The sequence below is a fragment of the Hoplias malabaricus genome, chromosome X2 (genome assembly GCF_029633855.1).
Source record: "Hoplias malabaricus isolate fHopMal1 chromosome X2, fHopMal1.hap1, whole genome shotgun sequence".
NCBI classification, from domain to species: Eukaryota; Metazoa; Chordata; class Actinopteri; order Characiformes; family Erythrinidae; genus Hoplias; species Hoplias malabaricus.
This window is the reverse complement of record NC_089819.1, coordinates 20,528,479-20,549,765: the sequence shown is the minus strand read 5'-3', so window position 1 is coordinate 20,549,765 and position 21,287 is coordinate 20,528,479. Positions and strand designations below refer to the sequence as shown.

The window sequence follows — 21,287 nt, the reverse complement described above, 5'->3', positions numbered from 1 at the left end:
GAACAGGGCTATTCACTGTATACAACTGTGTACCAGCCCCTACCTCTACACAACCCAAGTTATGGTCTCAAACACATTAAGAAAGCTTGATGAGGCCACAGCTGTTCACTGAAAACCATTCCAGGTGACGACCTCATGAAGCTGATTGAGAGAAAGCAGAGAGTGTGCAAAGCAAAAGGGAGCTACTTTGAAGAATCTAAACAAATTCTAAACAAATTCTGGTTTGTTTAACAATTCTTTTTTGTTTACTGCATAATCCATGTGTTGCTTCATAGGTTTAATGTCTTCCATATTCATTTACAATGTAGAAAATAATAAAAAGTATAGAAAAACCATTGAATGAGAAGATGTCCAAACTTTTGACTGGTACTGTACATTCACAATTTGTGAAAAATACCCCAAAACAAAGGAAACTCTCCCTGAGTGGGCGTGTCCAAACATTTGACTAGTACTGTATCTCCTAAAGGGAAAAGATTCTAATGTGTTTCATTGTGTGTTTTTAGTGATCCGCTTTTGAGAAATGCTTAGCCTGTATCTGTTTATCCTCTCTGAACAGAGGAATGTTCTGTGTGAAGAAGAATGTGGAAAATAAATCTTAATATAAATTAAATGCTCAAAAATTGCAGGTGAACACATGTCTCTGTGTAATGAGGCGTTGCATAGCAAAGCAATAGAAACAAGAACAGGCAAACATGAAACTGGAGCCTGCTATTTTACCACAATTAACATTTCTGTTACTTTTGATGTTTATTGCTTATTTCATGCTGTTGATCTTATTGTAAATTTTAAAATTGTTAAAGACAATATTTCAGTATAGTATAAAATTAATTAAGGGTGGCAGGTAGTGTCACACAGCTCCAGGGACCTGGAGGTTGTGGGTTCGAGTCCCGCTCCAGGTGACTGTCTGTGAGGAGTGTGGTGTGTTCTCCCTGTGTCTGCGTGGGTTTCCTCCAGGTGGTTGGTAGGTGGATTGGCGACTCTAAAGTGTCCGTAGGTGTGAGTGAGAGTGAATGTGTGTGCGTGTTTGTCGCCCTGTGAAGGACTTGCGCCCCCTCCAGGGTGTGTTTCTGACTTGCACCCAGTGATTACGGGTAGGCTTCAGACTCACCGTGAACCTGACCTGGACAGGCAGTTACAGACAATTCAAGAATGAATTAATTAATAAAAATAATGAATAACTGCGTTATATAATTAATAATAAAGCAAAATGTCAAATTATCTTTTAGGTAAATGGTTCTTCGTATGTACAATACATGCCTGAATATATCCACAAACTTGGCCATATATTTTACCACTGAAAACATTAAGCCTGCTACTAGTAAATATCTGATCTTGTTTTCCTTCCACTGATACTTAAGGTGGTAAAGGTGAATATGATATCTTAAAAAGAAGAAAATTAAAATGTTAAAATGTTGACAGAATACTGAACTGATTAATGTGATCCATCTATGATCCATCATTAATTAATGCAATGTGTGTCATTAACACAGAGGCAGATGCTGTGGATGCTATCAATGCTGCAATACGTCGTGGTGTGCCAGAAGAAACCGTAGATGAACTCCTGAATCCTGAGGCCCAGCTGCCCATCGTCTACCCCAACGCTGCCAATCTGTACCAGTCTGAACTCTTCAGCCTTCAGAACGGCTCTCAGGTCAGCTCTAAGAATCACAGCTGGTCAGATATCTTAAGTCAAAATTTTAAACAAAAATAAAATCATGAGGATGGAACGGATGAAAGAACAGATACAATAATGAATATATTAACTAAGCACTAGGGCTGGACAATAATTCCATATCAGTATATACCACACCATAAATTGTTTCAGTAACAATTATATGATTTATATGATTTTTAAACACATTTAAAAAAAAAATTAATATTCTTTATTTACAGCATCTGTCACAGATTGATGTTCGTTATAGGGCACTTCTGTTGGTTAATTGCACTCAATTTTAAAGTCTGTTTAAAAATATTAATATCGACAAAGCCAAGAGGTTTATGCTTGATTGTTATGTCATATTTCTTGTTTGTTCTTTGCATTTGTTTTGTAGCTTTTATGTTGTTCATATCAATGTTGGAATTATATTGTATTGACTGTAACTAGGAAATGTATTGTGATACAAATGTAGCTAATTTCGATGCAAATTTAATAATTGGAATCTGACATATTCATAAATGTATTATAGACAATAATTATGTTGCTATAAACAACCCTCATGTCAGTCAGTATTTAGTAATACTTGAGCCAATAAACAAATCTAATTGGTTTTTGACAGATTAAAATGAATCTAATACATCAAATGTTTAAAATTTTTCCTTTATATATTTCCTCTTAAATCCTCTCCTTTTCTTGAGTAGCCCTTTTGCCAGGCTGTAAGTGTATATAAGAATGTTTTTAATTATATTAATTATTTATATGATTGACTGTAAATAAATATTAATTCAGGTTTGGTTCTTTCATTTTTAAAATCAAATTTCAGTTTAAGTGAAGGTTTATTGGAAAATTAATTACTATTGCATTGAATTCTAAACTCTTGATTTCTCTTTCAATATTTGCTTGATTTCTGACTGCCATATTGATAATGGTTTGTGTCTCAGAAAAAGGCAGGCCTGAGCCATGAAGAGCTGTGTGTTGCGGTGGAGATGTTGTCGGCAGTAGTTGTGTTAAATGAGGTGCTTGACACCAAGGACTCTGTGGCGGTCACTGAGCAGCTTTGTGACTCTCCTCTACGTTTCAGCAACATCGACCATGACAACATTCAGAGGTAATGGGGAAACAGGAGCCTGGTAAACACATCCCACTTACTTAGCCCTGTTTGGGATTAGTGTTTCAGAATTGCATTTCTGTAACACTTATGGCTGATTTCGAAGGGTAATTTATAAATGACCAAGATGGGGGTGGCTACATGACTAACATGGTGCTGTCACACAAAAACCTGTCATGGTTGAAGACATGAGGATGATTCTAACATGAATCACTATAACTGATATCACTATACTAGTAAGCTGAAACTGAAGTGTCACTCCATAGAGCAGTCTTTGACTCATTTTATAGTAGGTAAATGGTACTGGAATATTTACAGACCATGTGACTCACAGACAGTACTGAATCCAGATATTCTCTGATACTATTTACATTAATCCATCTCCAGATGTACAACTTACCTTGTCCAAATAGGGCTTAAGTCACTGAAGGTAAATAGAGCTTGGGCCAGTGTTGTTCAGATTAGAAGTGCTGAACTGCATCTGGACTGAATTTCATCAGTCCAGTTCAATAATGGGAAGGTATCCCCTTTTTTCCCTTTACAGATATGCAGACACGTTAATAAGCCTTAGAGCAGAATCTCTTGCTCGTGGACAGGAGTTCCTCTCATGGAATGACGTTCAGAAATGCATTGATTCTGTCAACTTTCAAGTTAACGAGGAGCATGAACGTAAGGGTTTCTCTATTGTTGTGTGTTTTGTTTTATATACTTGAATAAGACCCTGGATACAATGTGTTAATTTCTGGTGCACTTCTCTGCAGGGGTCATTGCCATTGCTGAGATCAATGAGGCCCTGAACTCCGGAGATCCAGAGAAAACTCTCGCTGCTCTGCTCCTTCCCACAGCCAAAATACAGGGAGTTAATCCAGACACAGCCAAACACTACCATGATGCACTGCTACACACCAAAGAACTTATCTGCAAGGTACTGGCATATTCGCCTGTAATATGTCTATCTAATCATTATTCCTATTTCAGATTTGACCTGACCTTTTTGTGCTGCGTTGTGATTGGTGTAGACTTAGCATAGCATTACCTAGGCTTTTATTCTCAGCTCAGGCAGAATCCCCATGTTTTACCAATAAAAACCCCTAAGACTACACTGGCCTGAATTTGTAATATCACAGAATATAGTTTGAATTGCTCTGTATAAGAGGGTCTGCCAAATGCCATAAATATAATGCCAGAGAAACACTGCAGTTCAATAACTTTAGTTTATCACTAATATGAATGTACAGTGATACCTTGATTTACGAGCTTAATTCGTTCTGTGACTGAGCTCGTAACTCAGTTTGCTCATATATCAAATTAAATTTCCCCATTAATATGAGTTAAAATGCTATTAATCCATCCCAGCCCCACAAAAAAACGTCAATTTTTTAATGTGTTTTTAAATAAGAAACATTTATTTTAAATAACGAATAATGTGTATATATATATATATATATATATATATATATATATATATATATATATATATATATATATATATATATATATATATATATAAAAAACATAATAAAAGAGGATTAACAGCACGGTGGTACACTAGGTAGTGTCACAGTCACACAGCTCCAGGGTCCTGGAGGTTGTGGGTTCAAGTCCTGCTCCGGGTGACTGTCTGTGAGGAGTTTGGTGTGTCCTCCCTGTGTCCGTGTGGGTATCCTCCGGGTGTTCCAATTTCTTCCGGGTTTTCCAGTTTCCTCCCACGGTCCAAAAAACACATGTAGGTAGGCAGTTGGTGACTCAAAAGTGTGTGTATATATATATATATATATATATATATATATATATATATATATATATAATGTGTGTGTGTGTGACAGTCCAGGGTGTGTTCCTGCCTTGTGCCCAATGTTTGTGGGTAGGCCCAGAATTGGATAAGCGGTTACAGACAATGAATGAATGAGTGAATGAATAAAAGAGAATGTAGAGAAATAACTAGTTCTATTAAGTGTATTTACCTTGAAGATCAGATGAAGATGGTGGAGGAGGTTGGCGGAGTTAACTTAACTTACTCTATACACACTTAATGCTACAGTGCTACAAAAACAGCGATACAACAGAGATGCTTGCACAGCAAGATAACCAAGTGAACTGAATGCTCACTGGGCTACCTAGTGGCGGGTGGCGTAACCTCGTAACTCATATCTTGGCTCACATCAAAAGCAAAAAATCAGAGTGACAGCCTGTATCTCAATAAATTTGTTTACTGATTCTCTCATAAGCCAAGGTTTCACTGTATTATGTATTTAATTATTTAATTAATTAATCAATTAATTAATTAATTCGTTCGTTTTCTTTAACCATGTCATACTGTTCAGGGCAGCTGTAGGTGTGGAGCCTACCCTGGGTCATTGGCCGCGAGACACGAACACACCCTAAAAACATTTTAATAACCTTTAGAAGAAGAAGAAGAAATACATTTATTGATCCCCTTAGGAAAAGTACTTCTCTGCATTTGACCCAACCGTGGTAGTGAACACACAAACACACACTAGTGAGCAATTGTTCACAAACACTAGGGGCAGTGAAAACACACACAACCAGAGCAGGGGGCTGCCAACCACCTCGGCCACCAGGGAGCAGTTTTGCGGGTTAGGTGCCTTGCTCAAGGGCACCTCAGCCTTAAATGAACTTTTCCTTGCTGTATCCCTGATAAAGGAGAATGCTCCTCTGCCTTGTCTGTTCATGTTCCAGGATGATTTATGTCTCGGGTTAAAGTCAAATTTGTCTGGGACGCTCTTAACAAGCCAAGCACCTTAATATTTGTTACAGCATGTTCAACCTCTGTAAGTAAGCAATGCTAGTAATCACTTTAGCAGTCTCATTTACAAAAAACAAAACAAAATGATTGTTCAGAGTGTTTAGTGACAGAAGCACAAGGTACAAACACAGTCACAATTTTTCTGACAGCGAATTCCTGTCTCAATAACTGTTTTTTCAACTATATTCAAGATTTTAATACAAAAATAAATAATAATAACAAATAAAAGGATCTCTGTCCAGTATGCTTATATGCTAGACCTTCTCTGCTCACAGTAGAGAAACGGTATCTAGAGTTGTTAAGACAGCAAAAAGACCTCCAAATGTAAAAAACAAACAAACAAACAAACAAAAAAAAAAACCAAAGAAAAAAGCATGAAAGGAAATGGGGATATCGATGTATCCCTGCTCTGTTGGTAGGTGATATAGACTACTAACTACATGAAAGTCAAGACATACCAAAAGTGTTACAAAACTAAACAATTCACATTCAAACAGTGAATAAAAATGTACAAATGGGTTGAACGTCAGCCATATATAAACAGTCTGTTTTTCCTTATCATACTGTTCCACTCTGAACATGTTAAGATTCTGAATGTAAACAAACCACAGAGAGCAGCAGTTCCCCCCCAGATCCGTAGATGTGGCCATTTACTGTAATTGTGTAAACATTCTGAAGAGTGCAGTGTTTATTCCAGAATTTGAATCAGTATGGCGTTGTGAATGACTTGATGCTACAGCTCATTAATACAGATATACACAAGTATAAAATGCCACCTCAACAAGACACATAAAGTTGCTCTTCTTTACTAATGGCCACTTTTTTCCAAGTGATGTACTGGTGTGTAACAATAACATCCGTTAACCATTGTTGGGCTTTTTTAGACAAAGGAGAACAGCCATAGTTCCTTGAGGATAACAAAACACCCCGTTTCCCATGACACCTTTGATTTAGGCAGTAGCTGAAGCTCTTGGGGACATGTTTGCTAAGGAGATAAACTCCACTCTGGAGTTTGTAGTCTTTGTGATAAAGTAAGAGAGGAAGGGGTCCAGACAGCTGTGAAAGCAGCAGAGACATACAGCTATGCTGAAGTAAGTATAGAATTCATCCTGAAAGCTTATGTACATTCTCACATAGTGTATTAAGTGGATTGTGTTTGACGGAGTGAAACACATTAAAAAGATTGCAAACACTAATGTGCTTGCCTTGATGTAATGTGACCAATCACAGCAAGATCTCCTTAACTGGTAAACAATCGATCCATAGGCGAATGTAATAACTCCAAATGGAAATATGAATCCTAGACAAATAAGGGACAGTCTATAGGGTATGAAGAGGTTGTACTCCTTCTCTTTATAAGGCAGGACATCATGGCATGTGGTGATGCCCACGTTGGCAATGTAGTAGCTTTGGCGAACAAGGAGTTCTGGTGCCATGGCTGTAGCAAAAACCACCCATACAGTCAGGCTAGCCCAAATAGTGCAAGACCTCTTGGAAAGGCCCCTGTAGAGGAACGGATGGACCACAGCCAAATAGCGCAGCACACTAATACACATGTGGGCATGAATGGAACAGTAAATGTTACCATAAAAACAAGCAGTAACCAGTTTACAGGCAACTTCCCCAAAGATCCAGTCGTTGCCATTTAGATGGTAGTGAATTTTCAGAGTAAGGGACAGCAACAGGAGAAGGTCTGAAACAGCAAGACTTAAATAGAGGATTGCGCTTGATAAGCTCCTGGTTTTACCGGTGAGACAGGCCAGCACCAGGCAGTTTAAAGGGATTCCTACCAGAACAGCAAATAGATAAGCAGCTGGAATGATCCTGGTGCTGAGGATCCCAGTGGTGTAGTTCATCCCATAACTGCTGGAGATGTTCGGTGGAGATGGAATTATGAGAACATGAGAGATGGAATCTTGAGAAATATTGTAAACTGATACATTATTTTTTCTTTCTCCATTGATTGTTTTTGGATGAAAATCTGGATGACTTCCATTTTTGACTTTGGTTTTATTATCTGTTGAAATGAAACACATACAGGAATTACCCAAGAATTCAAACACCATTATCTAATATTAAATTAATATATTTTTTTATATGACTAACTAGGGATGTATTATTTTTGAACTGTGAGGTTTTATGATTTTTTTTATGATTATGCTATAATGCTATAAAGCAGGTTAGTGTCGCAATCACACAGCTCCAGGGACCTGGAGGTTGTGGGTTCGAGTCCCACTCTGGGTGACTGTCAGTGAGGAATTTGGTGTGTTTTCGCTGTGTTGGTATGGTTTCCTCTAGGTGCTCCGGTTTCCTGCCACAATCCCATAATACATGTTGTAGGTGGATTGGCGGCTCAAAAGTGTCCGTAGGTGTGAGTGAACTTATGTTAGGAATGTAGGTGTGTGATATCAGGCAAATTTAAACATCTGTCAGATACTGATAACATAAAAAAAAAAAAGATCTGGCAGTATCTATATGATTTTTCTATCATTGCTAATACCTACTAAGAATTGTTTAATTGTTGTTTTGTTTTTTCTCAGTTTAGGTTCTTGCTAACTATTTACTTTTTATAATAATGAAATAATTTAGTTTTTTTCTTCTAAAAAAATGAATTTCTTTTAAGGGGGGGGGTGATTTTTTAAAAAAGTAGGTGATTAAAAAAAAAAAAAAAGTAAATGACTTACGTCTGGCATGAAGTGACTCAGAGAGTACAAACAACACATACGTGAGCACCAGGAGAAGTTTGTACATCTTTGTCTCCTCTTTATTCCTTAGTGTTCAGAGTTGTCCATAAAACATTATTTTTCTCTTGGAAGAAACCATAATCCTGGTCCAGGATGTTATTAAAATAATGAAAGAATAAAGAAAATGCCAAAGACGTCTTGTGAAGGTCAAGTAATCCGTATGGTATAGCAGTCTTTGTAGATTGTCCTGTTTCCTGTTGAGGCTTGTCGTCAGTGGGCTCTGAATTCTTTGCTCTCTGTGTTAAACATGTCAGGAAGCATATTAACATTGTGGGTGGAGATCACTGTTAAGTGGTTCATTCCTTTTCCCAGTTACATGTTTGTTCTAGTTCTTGTTCTTGTTCTTCTTATTCTCAGTTATATTTTATTAGATGTGTTTATTTAAATTTTTTACATTTTTCTTTTTGTCACTGTATTAATCATAGCTCACATCTAGTCAATTACTCTTCCAAGTTTTCTGTTGAAAACATGAATGAACAGGAAAGTCTTTGAGGTTTTTTGAACTAATTTCTGTTCATTAACTGCATTTATCCCCATTTGGTTTTTCTACATCATTTGAACAATGCTACCCTGTAAACAGAGTGAAAATTACAGTAGTTTTTTTTCTCTCCCACCCCTCAATGACCTCTACTTTTTGATGCTCTATGCTTGTCATATTATGCAGAGAATAAAAATAGGTGATGATCTAGTCTCAGACTATGCTTGTGGTTTCTCAGAAGGGGAGAGGCATCTGTATCAGATTATTTCAGTTTCCTTTTCACTAACATGCTTATCCGACTGGGATGTTGTAATTGTGTGTAAATCGGCCCAAGATATTTCAAGAATAAAACTTGATATTTCAAGGTTTGCCACTTGATATCATCTTACGTTTAGTATAAAAAAAACTATACATTTTACTTGTTTAAAGTAATCTTATCTGGATAAACATACTGACTGATAATGCTGGCTAATTTGGAGAAATGTTCTTATCTCAGGAAATGATGTTTGAAACAAACCAAATGATCTAACAGTGGAATAAGTCAATTTCATTAAATATAAATCCTTGTAGTGAAATATATCTATTTTCATTCATTCATTCATTGTCTGTAACCGCTTATCTAGTTCAGGGTTGTGGGGGGGTCCGGAGCCTACCCGGAATACACCCTGGAGGGGGCGCCAGTCCTTCACAGGGCAACGCACACACACACATTCACTCTCACAGTCACACCTACGAACACTTTTGCCAGTCCACCTACCAACCGTGGGAGGAAACCGGAGCACCCAGAGGAAACCCACGCAGACACGAGGAGAACACACTAAACTCCTCACAGAATATGTCTATTTGTGTATATTTAATCTTCTTATAATTTGTTAGAATTAGTTATGATCAATGTTAAAAGTTTTGCTCAGCGAGTATTTTTCTGAAGCTCTACATAAACCTCTTCTCAAGTTTGAGAAGTGAAAAGTGTATTCGTCCAATTTAGATATGCAAGGGGTTACGAATAGGCTGGACCTGATAAACCAGGGGTGGGAAATCTTATCCACAAAGGGCCGGTGTGGCTGCTGGATTTTAGCCCATTCAGGCAAGAGCACACCTGACTTCAGTCCTTTATTTAGTTGGTCTCAGTAAAACAACCGATCATGTGACCTCCTGTTTGGTTAAAACAAAAACCAGCAGCCATACCGGCCCTTTGCGGATAAGATTGTCCACCCCTGTGATAAAGTATTCAGAGCTATTTAATTTTTTTTTAAATTGTGTTTTAAATGGTGTAACACTTCCAGTCATTACAGTTCAGTTTTAGAGTTCCAGGAAAGTACCAGACTAAACACATGTGTTTTTACATATCACACTTGAGGCTATTCAGCCAGTCAGACCTGCGCCGTGACTCCAATGAATGACACCCACAGGGCAGGGCTCCAGACACCACTGCTCTGGGGCCCGGAAAATTAGCCCAAGGGACGTAATAAAATCTCTTTTGGGACACTTTCAGAATGACATTGTTGCATGAGTTACAACCAGAAACTTTAAAAATAAGGAAACATTTTTTTGTGTGTTCTGTTTACCTGAGCTCTGCTACCTGGAGTGTATATAAGTATATACATAGCTGTGTGTGTGTGTTAATTCTTTGATTAACTCAGAATTGCTTTTTATTTTCTTGCAGAAATCAGGTGATGAGTCTGCAGTACTGTGGCTGGATCAGATCCAGGAGGCAATCCATTCTGCAAACCAGGACCAGGAGGATGCTCTCAAATGTAAGGCTACATCTTAAAGGATATGATGGAGACTATGTAATATATTAATTTATATATTAGTTTCTAAATCACTACTGTGTTTGGCTATTTGAAACCTCCATTTAATCTTGTGAATCTTGCGATTGATTTATTTAAGTTGTATTTTTATTAGGGCCTCACTGATATAAAAAATGTGGGGCTGATTCCCATGAAAATTTGAAGGGCCTAAAAGGCAGCTAATATTTTGAATAATAAAATGTAATGTAATGTTTATATATTAGACATTCATTTCATAAATGAGACTGCAAACAATACCTTAGTACCCAATTAAAGTCATAATATCATACCTCCTCTGTATTTTCTAACATAGATTAAAAGTTTAGGAGCTCTTATTTTGAATGAGCTGCATGTGAAGAATAATTAGAATGCTGAAATTCATTATGATATAGTTATCATTGATAATAATAATTGACTGCTAACTGTTAATAATTTATGACTCTAAACTAACTCTGCTGTGTCTCTTTGAAGTGTCTGAGGCAGTAGCGGACATTAACAAAGCAATATCTGCAGGAGATGCGGAGGAAACTCTGATCACTCTACAGAACCCTAATGCTGGACTGAGAGGAGTCCTGAATGAATGTAGAAATATCTACCAAACGGGACTCTCACAGCTACAGGATCAACACACACAGCAAGGTAAGTGTCTTCATTTTACTATAGAGTTAAAATGAGAAATTGTAAGGGAGCAATCACTCTTTTTCACCAGTGATTCTTCTTTACCTTATGAAGCCGCCATTATACAGACCCTGATAGACTGCATGTATCAAAGACACTGTACTACACCTATTTTAACCTCGCCCACAGTGGGGGCCTTTTCTCTGTGGCCTAAACTGGTTCTTTCAGGGCTTACCAAGCAATTTGATACTTCATCTCATGAGAACTGATCTTATAAAAAAAAATTCATAAATGTAATTGTATGCATTATTTAACCCTTAAATGGATTTTATTTAAACTGGAACAATAGTAAAATGCAAAGTTGCTATGTTGTTATATGGATATACAGGGGGTCCTCAACTTACGACGTTGATCCGTTCCTACGTCGCGTCGTAAACTGATTTTTGGTGTAAGTTGGAACATACGTACATACTGTACGTAAATAACATACTGTAAGCACTTATCCTATCCTAACACCTATCCTCCTCGGTCCCGAGCCGCGTAACCGTGTATTCTTCCGTCGCGCACACCAAACGCGAAGTTCACGTTACGACGTTTACGACGCAAAACCACTTTAGTCGAAATAAGGCTTTATACAGTAAATGGGAGATGTGTCGTTACCACGAAACATCGTAACTCTAGACTGACGTAACCCGAGGACCTCCTGTATATCATTTTATTTATAAATAATAATATATATATACCAGAAATAATTCTGTGATTTTTTTCTGGCAATTGCATTGTGCTGAACATTACAACAATACAACTCTGTACATGGTTCTCTTGCCTCCTTCCCAGGGAATGTTGGAAGTTTGTGGGTGAAGCACAGAATCAAGGACAAGTATGACTATTTCTACAACCTGGAAACCAAAGAAGGGACATGGGTAGAACCTGAAGACTTCGTACATGACAGCACACAGCTCACAAAAGAAGACATTCAGGTAGATGCTATTACAGTAGGACTTCTATATGCCATCAGAAAATGTAAGATTTTTTTAAACATGACATAGAATGAAATACAGTTTCATGCATAAACATCCATTATAGTTAATGAGGTGCCCCATTGTGTATATGGACATCTGTAGTCCACACACAACTTGCACTATGCTCCACAGAAGAGCATAATTTGAAATTGGACTCTAGACATGACCTTAAAATCACCATGCCAATAGCAAGTGTAGGCTTGCATGGTGTGAATCGGCCAGCCCTGTTTTGATGAGCAGTGAAAATGCTTTCTTTGCTATAAAGAAACGCCATCCAAAATTGAGATGTGGAAGTGGCATTTGTAGTCTAGGACTAATCATTCAACATCAGTACCTGAAAACTGTCAAATCGTCACAGAAATGTTCTTCTGGTGTAAACATCAAGTGTAAATCTTCCTAGAAGAGCCCAGGTTGTAACTAGAAAAGGGGATGATTTCCCTATCAACACCTTCAATTTCACAAGAAGCATTTGTCCAAAAACAGTTTGGAGTGTTTACAAAGGCCAGTTTCCCAGAGCAATATTAACTCATGATTTTTATTATATATCGCAGGGTGTTGTGAGCAGTGTGACAGGGGAGTATAACCGAGAACAGATGTGGTTGGCCAATGAGCCACTCATCATCCAGCTACAAGCACAAACTCGTGGCTATCTGCAGAGAAAAGCGTACAGTGAGAGGTTGGCATATTTAACACAACAAGAGCCAAGCGTAATCAAATTACAGGTAATTGAAATCATGCAGAATACACTTTATAACACATTTTTCACTGTACTATTTTTATTATATTTATAACTATTAAAATTATTTAATGGTTTATAATTATAATAATGGCTTTTCTGTATATGTTTTTACAGAAAAGTTGACAGTTAATATTTGTATATCATCTATGGCTTGTTTTAACCCATATGTGCAGGCATCCTGGAAGGGCTATAAACAGAGGAGAGCCTACAAAGACAGACTACACACCTTCCAAAGCAATGTCCAGAGTGTGATAAAGGTAGTTTTCAGTATAATGTAGTTTTAGAAACATGTTTTCAGATAAAAATGTAAATCAAATTTTTACTGCATCAGTACTACAAATCTCATAGTTATTTTATAAACATAATTTAATGGTGCCAAATGTTTACTGTTCATTCAATATAAGTAGAGTTAATATATACAGATTGTGTTACCTCAACATAAAATGCATTAGCTGTTGCTGAGTACACAATTTAATTTGTTTGTAAATTAAACAACACTCTAGGTTATTTTGTGAGAATTGTCAGCGGTAACCAGTTTAACGCGTAATTTATTGGCTTTTATCTGTTTGTTCAACCCCAATTCCAATGAAGCTGGGATGTTGTCTAAAACAAAAATAAATTATACGAATTATACCAAAATATATAAACAGAATATGATTATTTGCAAATCCGTTTCAACCTATATTTAATTGAATACGCTACAAAGACAAGATATTTAATGTTCAAATGGGTAAACTTTATTGTCTTCGTTGGGGTCTCCGTTGTTGTATTTTTTTGCTTCATAATGCACCACACACTTTCAATGGGAGACAGGTCTGGACTTCAGGCAGGCCAGTCTAGCACCCGCACTCTTTTACTACGAAGCCACACTGTTGTAACACGTGCAGATTGTGGCGTGGCATTGTCTTGCTGAAATAAGCAGGACGTCCCTGAAAAAGATGTTGCATGGATGGCAGCATATGTTGCTCCAAAACCTGTATGTACCTTTCAGCATTAATGGTGCCTTCACAGATGTGCAAGATACCCATGCCATGGGCTCTAACACACCCACATACCATAAGAGATGCTGGCTTTTGAACTTTGCGCTGATAACAATCTGGACAGTCTTTTCCTCTTTGGATGGAGGATACGATGTTCATGACTTCCAAAAACTATTTGAAATGTGAACTCGTCAGACCACAGGACACTTTTCCACTTTGTGTCCATCTCAGATGAGCTCGGGCCCAGAGAAGCTTGTTGTTGATATATGGCTTTCGCTTTGCATTGGAAGAGTTTTAACTTGCACTTGTAGATGGAGCGACAAACTGTGTTCATTGACAATGGTTTTCAGAATGATGTCAGCTTTGAATGTTCCAAACAGGTGTTTTTTTGAGCATTCCTCAACTTTCCCAGTCTTTTGTTGCCCCTGCCCCAACTCTTTTGGAACGTGTTGCAGGCCTCAAATTGAAAATGAGAGAATATTTGCAAAAAACAATAAAGTTGATCAGTTTGAACATTAAATAAACATTAAATTGTGGTTGTATTTATAATAATGCAATGTCGTGTTCATAAATCAGTTACAGTCCATGGTGAAAATGTGGAGAGCCAGGCAAGCATACACAAAGAGACTACAGTATTTCAAAGACCATGTAAGTGATCCAGAATTTATATAATTTAATATTTACACTGATCAACCATAACATTATGATCACTTCCTTGTTTTAACACTCACAACAGTGGCGTCCTGTTATGACCATTGAAGAACATGGTGAATTTGGGAAAGAAAGTATAAAGAGCAAGAAATGGGACAATAGTCTGTAATTATAAAACTACAAAGTGCTCCTCTATTGTCAGTTGAACTCAGAGAATGGACAGTGAGTGTAGAAACAAGGAGGTGGTCATAATTGTATGGTTGATTGTTGCATATTGTGAGGTTTTTAAAGTACATATTGAAGGTTTATGATAAAAATTCAGAAGATTAAATAGGAATATTAACATTTACCTTTTTATCTCTAGGAAAATGAGATAGTGAAGATTCAAGCTTTTTTTAAGGCAAACAAAGCCAGAGATGATTACAAAACTCTGAGTAAGTAAAGAGAGCCAAGTGGTGTGTGTGTGTATATATATATATATATATATATATATATATATATATATATATATATATATATATATATGTGCTTTTATTTATGCTTTTACAAACCAGCTGACTCACAAATTCACTCACTTGTATTTAGCAGGCTGAGATTGTCCACAAGGGGGCATCATTGATATTAATTTAGCTTTTGATTATTTTTAAATTATCTTTATTGATGTGTGTTGTAGCTGGTGCTCAAGACCCTCCTCTCTCTGTGGTCCGCAAGTTTGCCCACCTGCTGGAACAGAGCAGCCTAGATTTGCAAGAGGAACAGGAAATGACACAGCTCAGAGAGGAAGTAGTAACTAAGATCCGTGCCAATCAACAAATGGAGAAGGACCTGAACCTGATGGATATTAAAATTGGCCTGTTGGTGAAAAACAGGATCACACTTCAGGTTGTGAAATTGGAATTTATTCCCTGTGATACCCTAACCCTGTGAAATAATATTTGCATTTCTAAGTAGAGAAATATTTAGACGTTTAAGTCCTATCTATACATTCAGAGGAATTTGACTGAATAGGAAACTATTTCCTGCACTATTCCAACAGGACGTGGTGTCACTCAGTAAGAAAATGAAGACAAAAAAGAACAAAATGAACAAAGAGGATCTGGCCATGGGTGACAAGCAGGGCATCAAGGGTCTGAGTAAAGAGAAAAGGAAAAGACTGGAGGCTTACCAACATCTCTTCTACCTACTACAAGTAAGGATTTGACTAAAAGATTTAAATGGTTTTGGTCACATAGTTTTTAAACTAATTAATTCTTAATTGAAGTAATTGTAATAAATCCTAGGAGTTAATAAATCCTTATAGGAGTTTTGGTTTGTAAATTTACACTACAGTGAAAATAGGAGTACACATTTGATTTTATCTAGACTCCATTTTAGTATGTGTAGTAACATTTAAATTAAAATGTGCTCTCAGGCTTTTGTAAAGGACTTCTTTATTTTGATCCCCATTGTGTTCCACAAAGTGGTCACTAGTTTTTCTGCAGTCCAAGCAAAAGCAGTAATAATCAAAATAAGACAAACATTTTTAAAATCATCCTAAATCAAAAACAAAACACCCAAAACTAAAAATAAAACAAATACGTACCCTAATACCAAAAAAATCTCAAAATATTTGGTGTAAATACTTACATTGTCTTGTTATTGTTGAAACAGACAAATCCTTCATATCTGGCCAAGCTCATCTTTCAGATGCCTCAGAACAAGTCTACCAAGTTCATGGACACAGTGATTTTCACGCTGTATAACTACGCTTCTAACCAGCGAGAGGAGTACCTGCTGCTCAAGCTCTTTGAGTCAGCCCTCCGGGAGGAGATCAAGTGAGAAAACACATGATTTTTATCATTTTATCATGTACAATTTAGGAAGTGATATGAAGTTCCCAATATATTTTAAATTAATTTGCCAAATGAAAATAACAGATTATGCTTAGTTCATTTTCTCTTACTTTCAGTAACATGCCAGTCAGACAGAAATAACACACAGCTCTTTTAATTGTTTAATTGTTGTTACTGGCAGGTCAAAAGTGGACCAGGTCCAGGACATAGTCACAGGGAACCCTACAGTCATTAAGATGGTAGTCAGCTTTAACCGTGGAGCTCGAGGACAGAACGCTTTGAGGCAGCTGCTCTCTCCAGTGGTCAAAGAAATCATTGAAGACAGAAGCCTGTGCATTAACACTAACCCAGTAGACATCTACAAAGCCTGGGTTAACCAGCTGGAGACAGCTACTGGAGAGGCAAGGTGGGTGCTGGCACTCAACTGTTTTAACATTGTGATCAAATACCCAGGCACTTTATATATTTATATTTAACGTCATTTTGATCTATATGTGTATATTTAGAAATTAAAGCTGATACTTGACCGGTACTGAAAATTATATCATACATATTAATACTGTTTAAAAATCACTAAATAAATAATTTGCTTTAGCAAACACAGTTTAATAAGATGAGTAAAAAAAAGTATGTCTGTGGTGGTGTGAATGCTGTTATATTAATTGTTTCTTTTCTATTGTTTCTTTCTTTTTGTTTGTTTGTTTGTTTGTTTGCTCAGTAAACTACCCTATGAGGTCACACCAGAACAGGCTTTATCTCATGAGGAAGTGAGGGCCAGGCTGGAAACATCCAATCAGACACTGCGCTCCGTCACAGACAAAGTGCTAAATTCCATCACGTCATCACTGGACACCATCCCGTAAGTGTTAGAAGCTGTCAGCCAGACACATGCTGTTTTGGGCATTTGATATTGCACTCGTTTGATATGTTTTCCATTGATTCACTGAAAGACTTGTTTTCCGATGATTATCTGTAAAGGTTTAGTGTTCATTCTCCACTAGAGCGCAGTGTTGTTTTGCTAGAGCTGAAAACTAGACTGAGGTTCACAGGATCACTTCAGTTTAAAAAAGGTTAAACCGGATTTTTACTACTTTCCTTAGCAGATCAGAAAAGTAAAGCCACAGATCTGTGAGAGTTTTATGGAAAACCATGCAGTGTACACAGCGCAGACATCTATTGACTAAAACTTGCAGCTCTAACAATACAGCTTTAACAAGTCCTAATGTGAATTAAGTTAAATGACTTAAAACCAGGAGGAAGACCTTATATACATTTATGTATCTAGACAAGCCCAATGTTTGGACTTGTCTTTATCATGTATATGGCATTGGCAAATCTATAAAAAGCTCACCTATTACATTTTAATTGTACACTGATGGTTATTATTTTTTCATTTAGCTATGGCATGAGATACATGGCTAAGGTTCTGAAGGATACACTTCATGAAAAATTCCCTGATGCTTCTGAAGATGATCTACTAAAGGTCAGATATGAAATATTTCAATAGAGTTTCTCATCTGTCATTAACTAGATACAGTGTTTGTTGCTTAAAAATCATCCTGAATCATAGCGCCCCAAACCCTGGGGCTCATTTTTTTGGTCCCTGCAATGAAGCTGTTCTTTCTTTGTGTTTAATTTTGAAACAGATTGTAGGGAACTTGCTTTATTACCGGTACATGAACCCAGCCATAGTGGCTCCAGACGGCTTTGACATTATAGACATGACTGCCGGAGGTCAGCTGCATTCTGACCAGCGCAGGAACCTGGGCTCCGTGGCTAAGATGCTGCAGCATGCTGCCGCTAACAAACTGTTTGAAGACAGAAGTGACCACCTCAATTCCATGAACAGTTACATCTCTGCCACTTACCAGAAATTTAGGTAAGAAGACAGCATACTTAAGAGGTTTAAGTCAAAGACTGGATTAGGTTAATCTTCTGAAAACCCTGTGAAAAGCATGATATATTAAAATAGTTTTTAATATGTTTATATATTATATATGTATTATAACACTAAACATGGGTGTTGTGTGAAGCATTCAGCAAAGTTTAAATAGAAAACACAAAGCAGATATATTATAAAACACTATATAATCAAGTTCTCAGCCCATTTACAGACACAACATCAATCTGAAATGTCCTGTGAGGCTTGGAGCAAATGGATCATTTACTGAGCTTGTTTTACTCGGTGTGAGACATGGAATAAATGCAGAGTTTATTCAGGAGTTTATATGCAGAGTTTATACAGAGTCTCTTATGAGAATTAGAATTAGAATCACTTTATTGGCCACAGTGCTTGCACACAGAGGAATTTGTTCTCTGCATTTAACCCAAGTCCTTCAGTGAAACACACACACATACACACACCAGTGAAAACAAGGGCAGTGAGCACACACGCCCGGAGTGATGGGCAGCTTTAGGCTCAGTATGACATGAAGAGAGCCAAGTTAGCCTTGTTACTGGTCAGAATAAAGGTTACGTAACCTTTCCCCATTTAAGATTGCCCATTCTACAATACAGCAAAGTTTATTAGACTTTCAGAAGATATTCATAAGAAATAGTTTGTAAATTGAGCAGCCAGATTAATTTAATTTAATAGAAAACCAAGATACAGGCTTTAAAACTATGCCTGTTCATATATGACTTCACATATTTGAGTACAGATAGAAAACAGCTTCTTTAACAATTACAGAAAGCTTTGACTAACTCTAATTTCCAGAAACAATATATGTGCGATTGTGCAACCGTTGTGGGCATTTCTGAGAAGTCTATGTGAGCTAAGGAAGTGTGGGACAGCCGTTCTCAATGCTGGTGACCCGCTGGTCAGCAAAGGTTCATCAGAAGTGGAAACTGAGGTGAAAAGAAATGAATTGGTTTTGTGTTGATGTGTGGCATCAGCAAAGAGGAGAAGTGTGTGTGTGTGTGTGCTGTATTAAAGGAAAAGTGATTTCACAGGACACCGCCCTCACTTATTACTATCACTGCTCCCTCTCCTGCTGTTTGAGTCACACATGCTGGAAATCCCCAACTTCAGGACCTTTCTTTTTCACCTCTCTCTGTTTATGCTGAATATAGGAAATAAAATAATCTTTTAAGTGTGACAACAAACAGTGATTTAATGTCACTGACACTGAACTCAATTTACCCACAACTAATTCAACAACATGCTTGTTGTCAGCTAGATTACCCAAAGAAGGGTTTCCACAAACCCTCTCTAGTGTACAATGGTGTGCTTTATATAAATGTTCTATGGCATCCACCTTTTTATCACAGCGACTTTCTTTCAGTTTTTAGAAAGAATCTGCAGTGATATTTCACGCCTCTGGTAAATATTTCCAAAGTTCAAGACTCATTGATTTCCTTAGAAATATCTCAAGGTGCCATTTCACAAATCCTTTGTAAAATGGTTGAGGTGTGTTTGAGTAGAATGTTAGTTTTCTTACATATGAAATGAATAGCCTGTATGTAATGGGTGTTTGCTAGAAATTAAATGAACACAAAGCTGGTGTCTGACTTTATCAGTACTGAATTTATTCAGTTCAACAACTAGGATTTGTTATTCTTGCAGGCTGTTCCTCCAGGCTGCATGTGACGTCCCTGCACCAGAGGAGAAGTTCAACGTGGACGAGTACTCTGACATGGTGACGCTCAGCAAGCCTGTCATCTACATCTCCATTGAGGAGATCATCAACACTCATTCAGTAAGCGTTGACTAACACAATAATATGAGCATTTCACAGAGTCATTCTGTGATGATCAGCATTAGTGAGCTGGAGGGTTTATACGTGACCATGACTCCGTATGAGTCAGTTTGCTACAGAAAGCCTACAGACACAGTCACTACCAGCAGCGTTCATTAACTAGATGTGTGTGAAGAATGGACATGATGTCCTGTGCTTGTATTCTGTCTAGCTAGTGAGAGTGATTCAGACGCTCTGCCAGCACATTTTTGGCACTAAATCATTTAATGTACCTTTGTGTCCATTCTGTATGAAAGTTTTTTAAGAAGAAAAGGGAAGTAGATGGAAATATATAGGTTTGTTATTTTTAAAACTATTGGTCTAATTACATAAGAATTAGAAACAGATAAGTGTACTGTAGTTTTTATCTGATCTCAAATCAACTCGATTAAGTGATGTTTAAAGGAACACTACATAATCATTTTACCTTAGAATTACAGCTTCTTCTAAATCTGAAGCTGTGCTTGGTAGAATAGAGCCTCTGTTGCTGCTACTCCAGGCTCAGCACTGCAGAAACTGCACTATGTAACTTTTGGTGGAGGGTAGGAAACCCTTGCCCTCCCCTCCCCACTGATTTCAATACAGAGCTGTGAAAGTGGTACTAGGGGGATCCCCAGGAGCAAATTACCCACATCTTACCTAGTGCTACTTTAAGAGTGAACAAAGCACAGGCCACTATTATTAAAGACATTGACAGTGTTCTTTAGTCCATTAATCCCAGTAAGCCAGGGTGCAGTGCAGTAAAGTCATTCATTCATTCATTAATTCATTATCTGTAACCCTTATCCAGTTCAGGCTTGCGTTGGGGCCCAGAGCCTATCTGGAATCATTGGGCGCAAGGCGGGTATACACCCTAGAGGGGGCGCCAGTCCTTCACAGGGCAACACAGAAACACACACACACACACATTCACTCACACCTACGGACACTTTTGAGTCACCAATCCACCTACCAACGTGTGTTTTTGGACTGTGGGAGGAAACCGGAGCACCTGGAAGAAACCCACGCAGACACAGGGAGAACACACCACACTCCTCACAGACAGTCACCCGGAGCGGGAAACGAACCCACAACCTCCAGGTCCTTGGAGCTGTGTAACTGCAACACTACCTGCAGTAAATTCATACAACATGCAAAAGGCTTTGCTTATTTTATCTTAAGGAG

At 37.6% G+C, this 21,287-nt stretch overlaps 2 protein-coding genes across 2 annotated transcripts in view; one reads left to right on the top strand and one right to left on the bottom strand.

The window, feature by feature from the left end:
• Nucleotides 1-21,287, top strand: part of LOC136676503 (ras GTPase-activating-like protein IQGAP2) — a 66,306-nt gene that overhangs the window by 36,578 nt on the left and 8,441 nt on the right. Inside the window, exons 12-30 of the mRNA XM_066653583.1 lie at nucleotides 1,491-1,651; nucleotides 2,599-2,765; nucleotides 3,310-3,434; nucleotides 3,527-3,690; nucleotides 10,418-10,508; nucleotides 11,016-11,183; nucleotides 12,000-12,142; nucleotides 12,736-12,906; nucleotides 13,097-13,180; nucleotides 14,480-14,551; nucleotides 14,919-14,988; nucleotides 15,228-15,436; nucleotides 15,591-15,743; nucleotides 16,205-16,368; nucleotides 16,568-16,792; nucleotides 17,105-17,245; nucleotides 17,785-17,869; nucleotides 18,033-18,265; nucleotides 19,952-20,084. Of these exons, the coding sequence (XP_066509680.1) occupies nucleotides 1,491-1,651; nucleotides 2,599-2,765; nucleotides 3,310-3,434; nucleotides 3,527-3,690; nucleotides 10,418-10,508; nucleotides 11,016-11,183; nucleotides 12,000-12,142; nucleotides 12,736-12,906; nucleotides 13,097-13,180; nucleotides 14,480-14,551; nucleotides 14,919-14,988; nucleotides 15,228-15,436; nucleotides 15,591-15,743; nucleotides 16,205-16,368; nucleotides 16,568-16,792; nucleotides 17,105-17,245; nucleotides 17,785-17,869; nucleotides 18,033-18,265; nucleotides 19,952-20,084 (2,759 nt within the window). The remainder of the gene's footprint in view (nucleotides 1-1,490; nucleotides 1,652-2,598; nucleotides 2,766-3,309; nucleotides 3,435-3,526; nucleotides 3,691-10,417; nucleotides 10,509-11,015; nucleotides 11,184-11,999; nucleotides 12,143-12,735; nucleotides 12,907-13,096; nucleotides 13,181-14,479; nucleotides 14,552-14,918; nucleotides 14,989-15,227; nucleotides 15,437-15,590; nucleotides 15,744-16,204; nucleotides 16,369-16,567; nucleotides 16,793-17,104; nucleotides 17,246-17,784; nucleotides 17,870-18,032; nucleotides 18,266-19,951; nucleotides 20,085-21,287) is intronic.
• On the bottom strand, nucleotides 4,784-7,433 carry LOC136676506 (proteinase-activated receptor 3-like). Its single transcript, XM_066653590.1, has one exon. It carries the CDS (start codon nucleotides 7,386-7,388, stop codon nucleotides 6,483-6,485), a length of 906 nt encoding a protein of 301 aa, XP_066509687.1. The 5' UTR covers nucleotides 7,389-7,433; the 3' UTR covers nucleotides 4,784-6,482.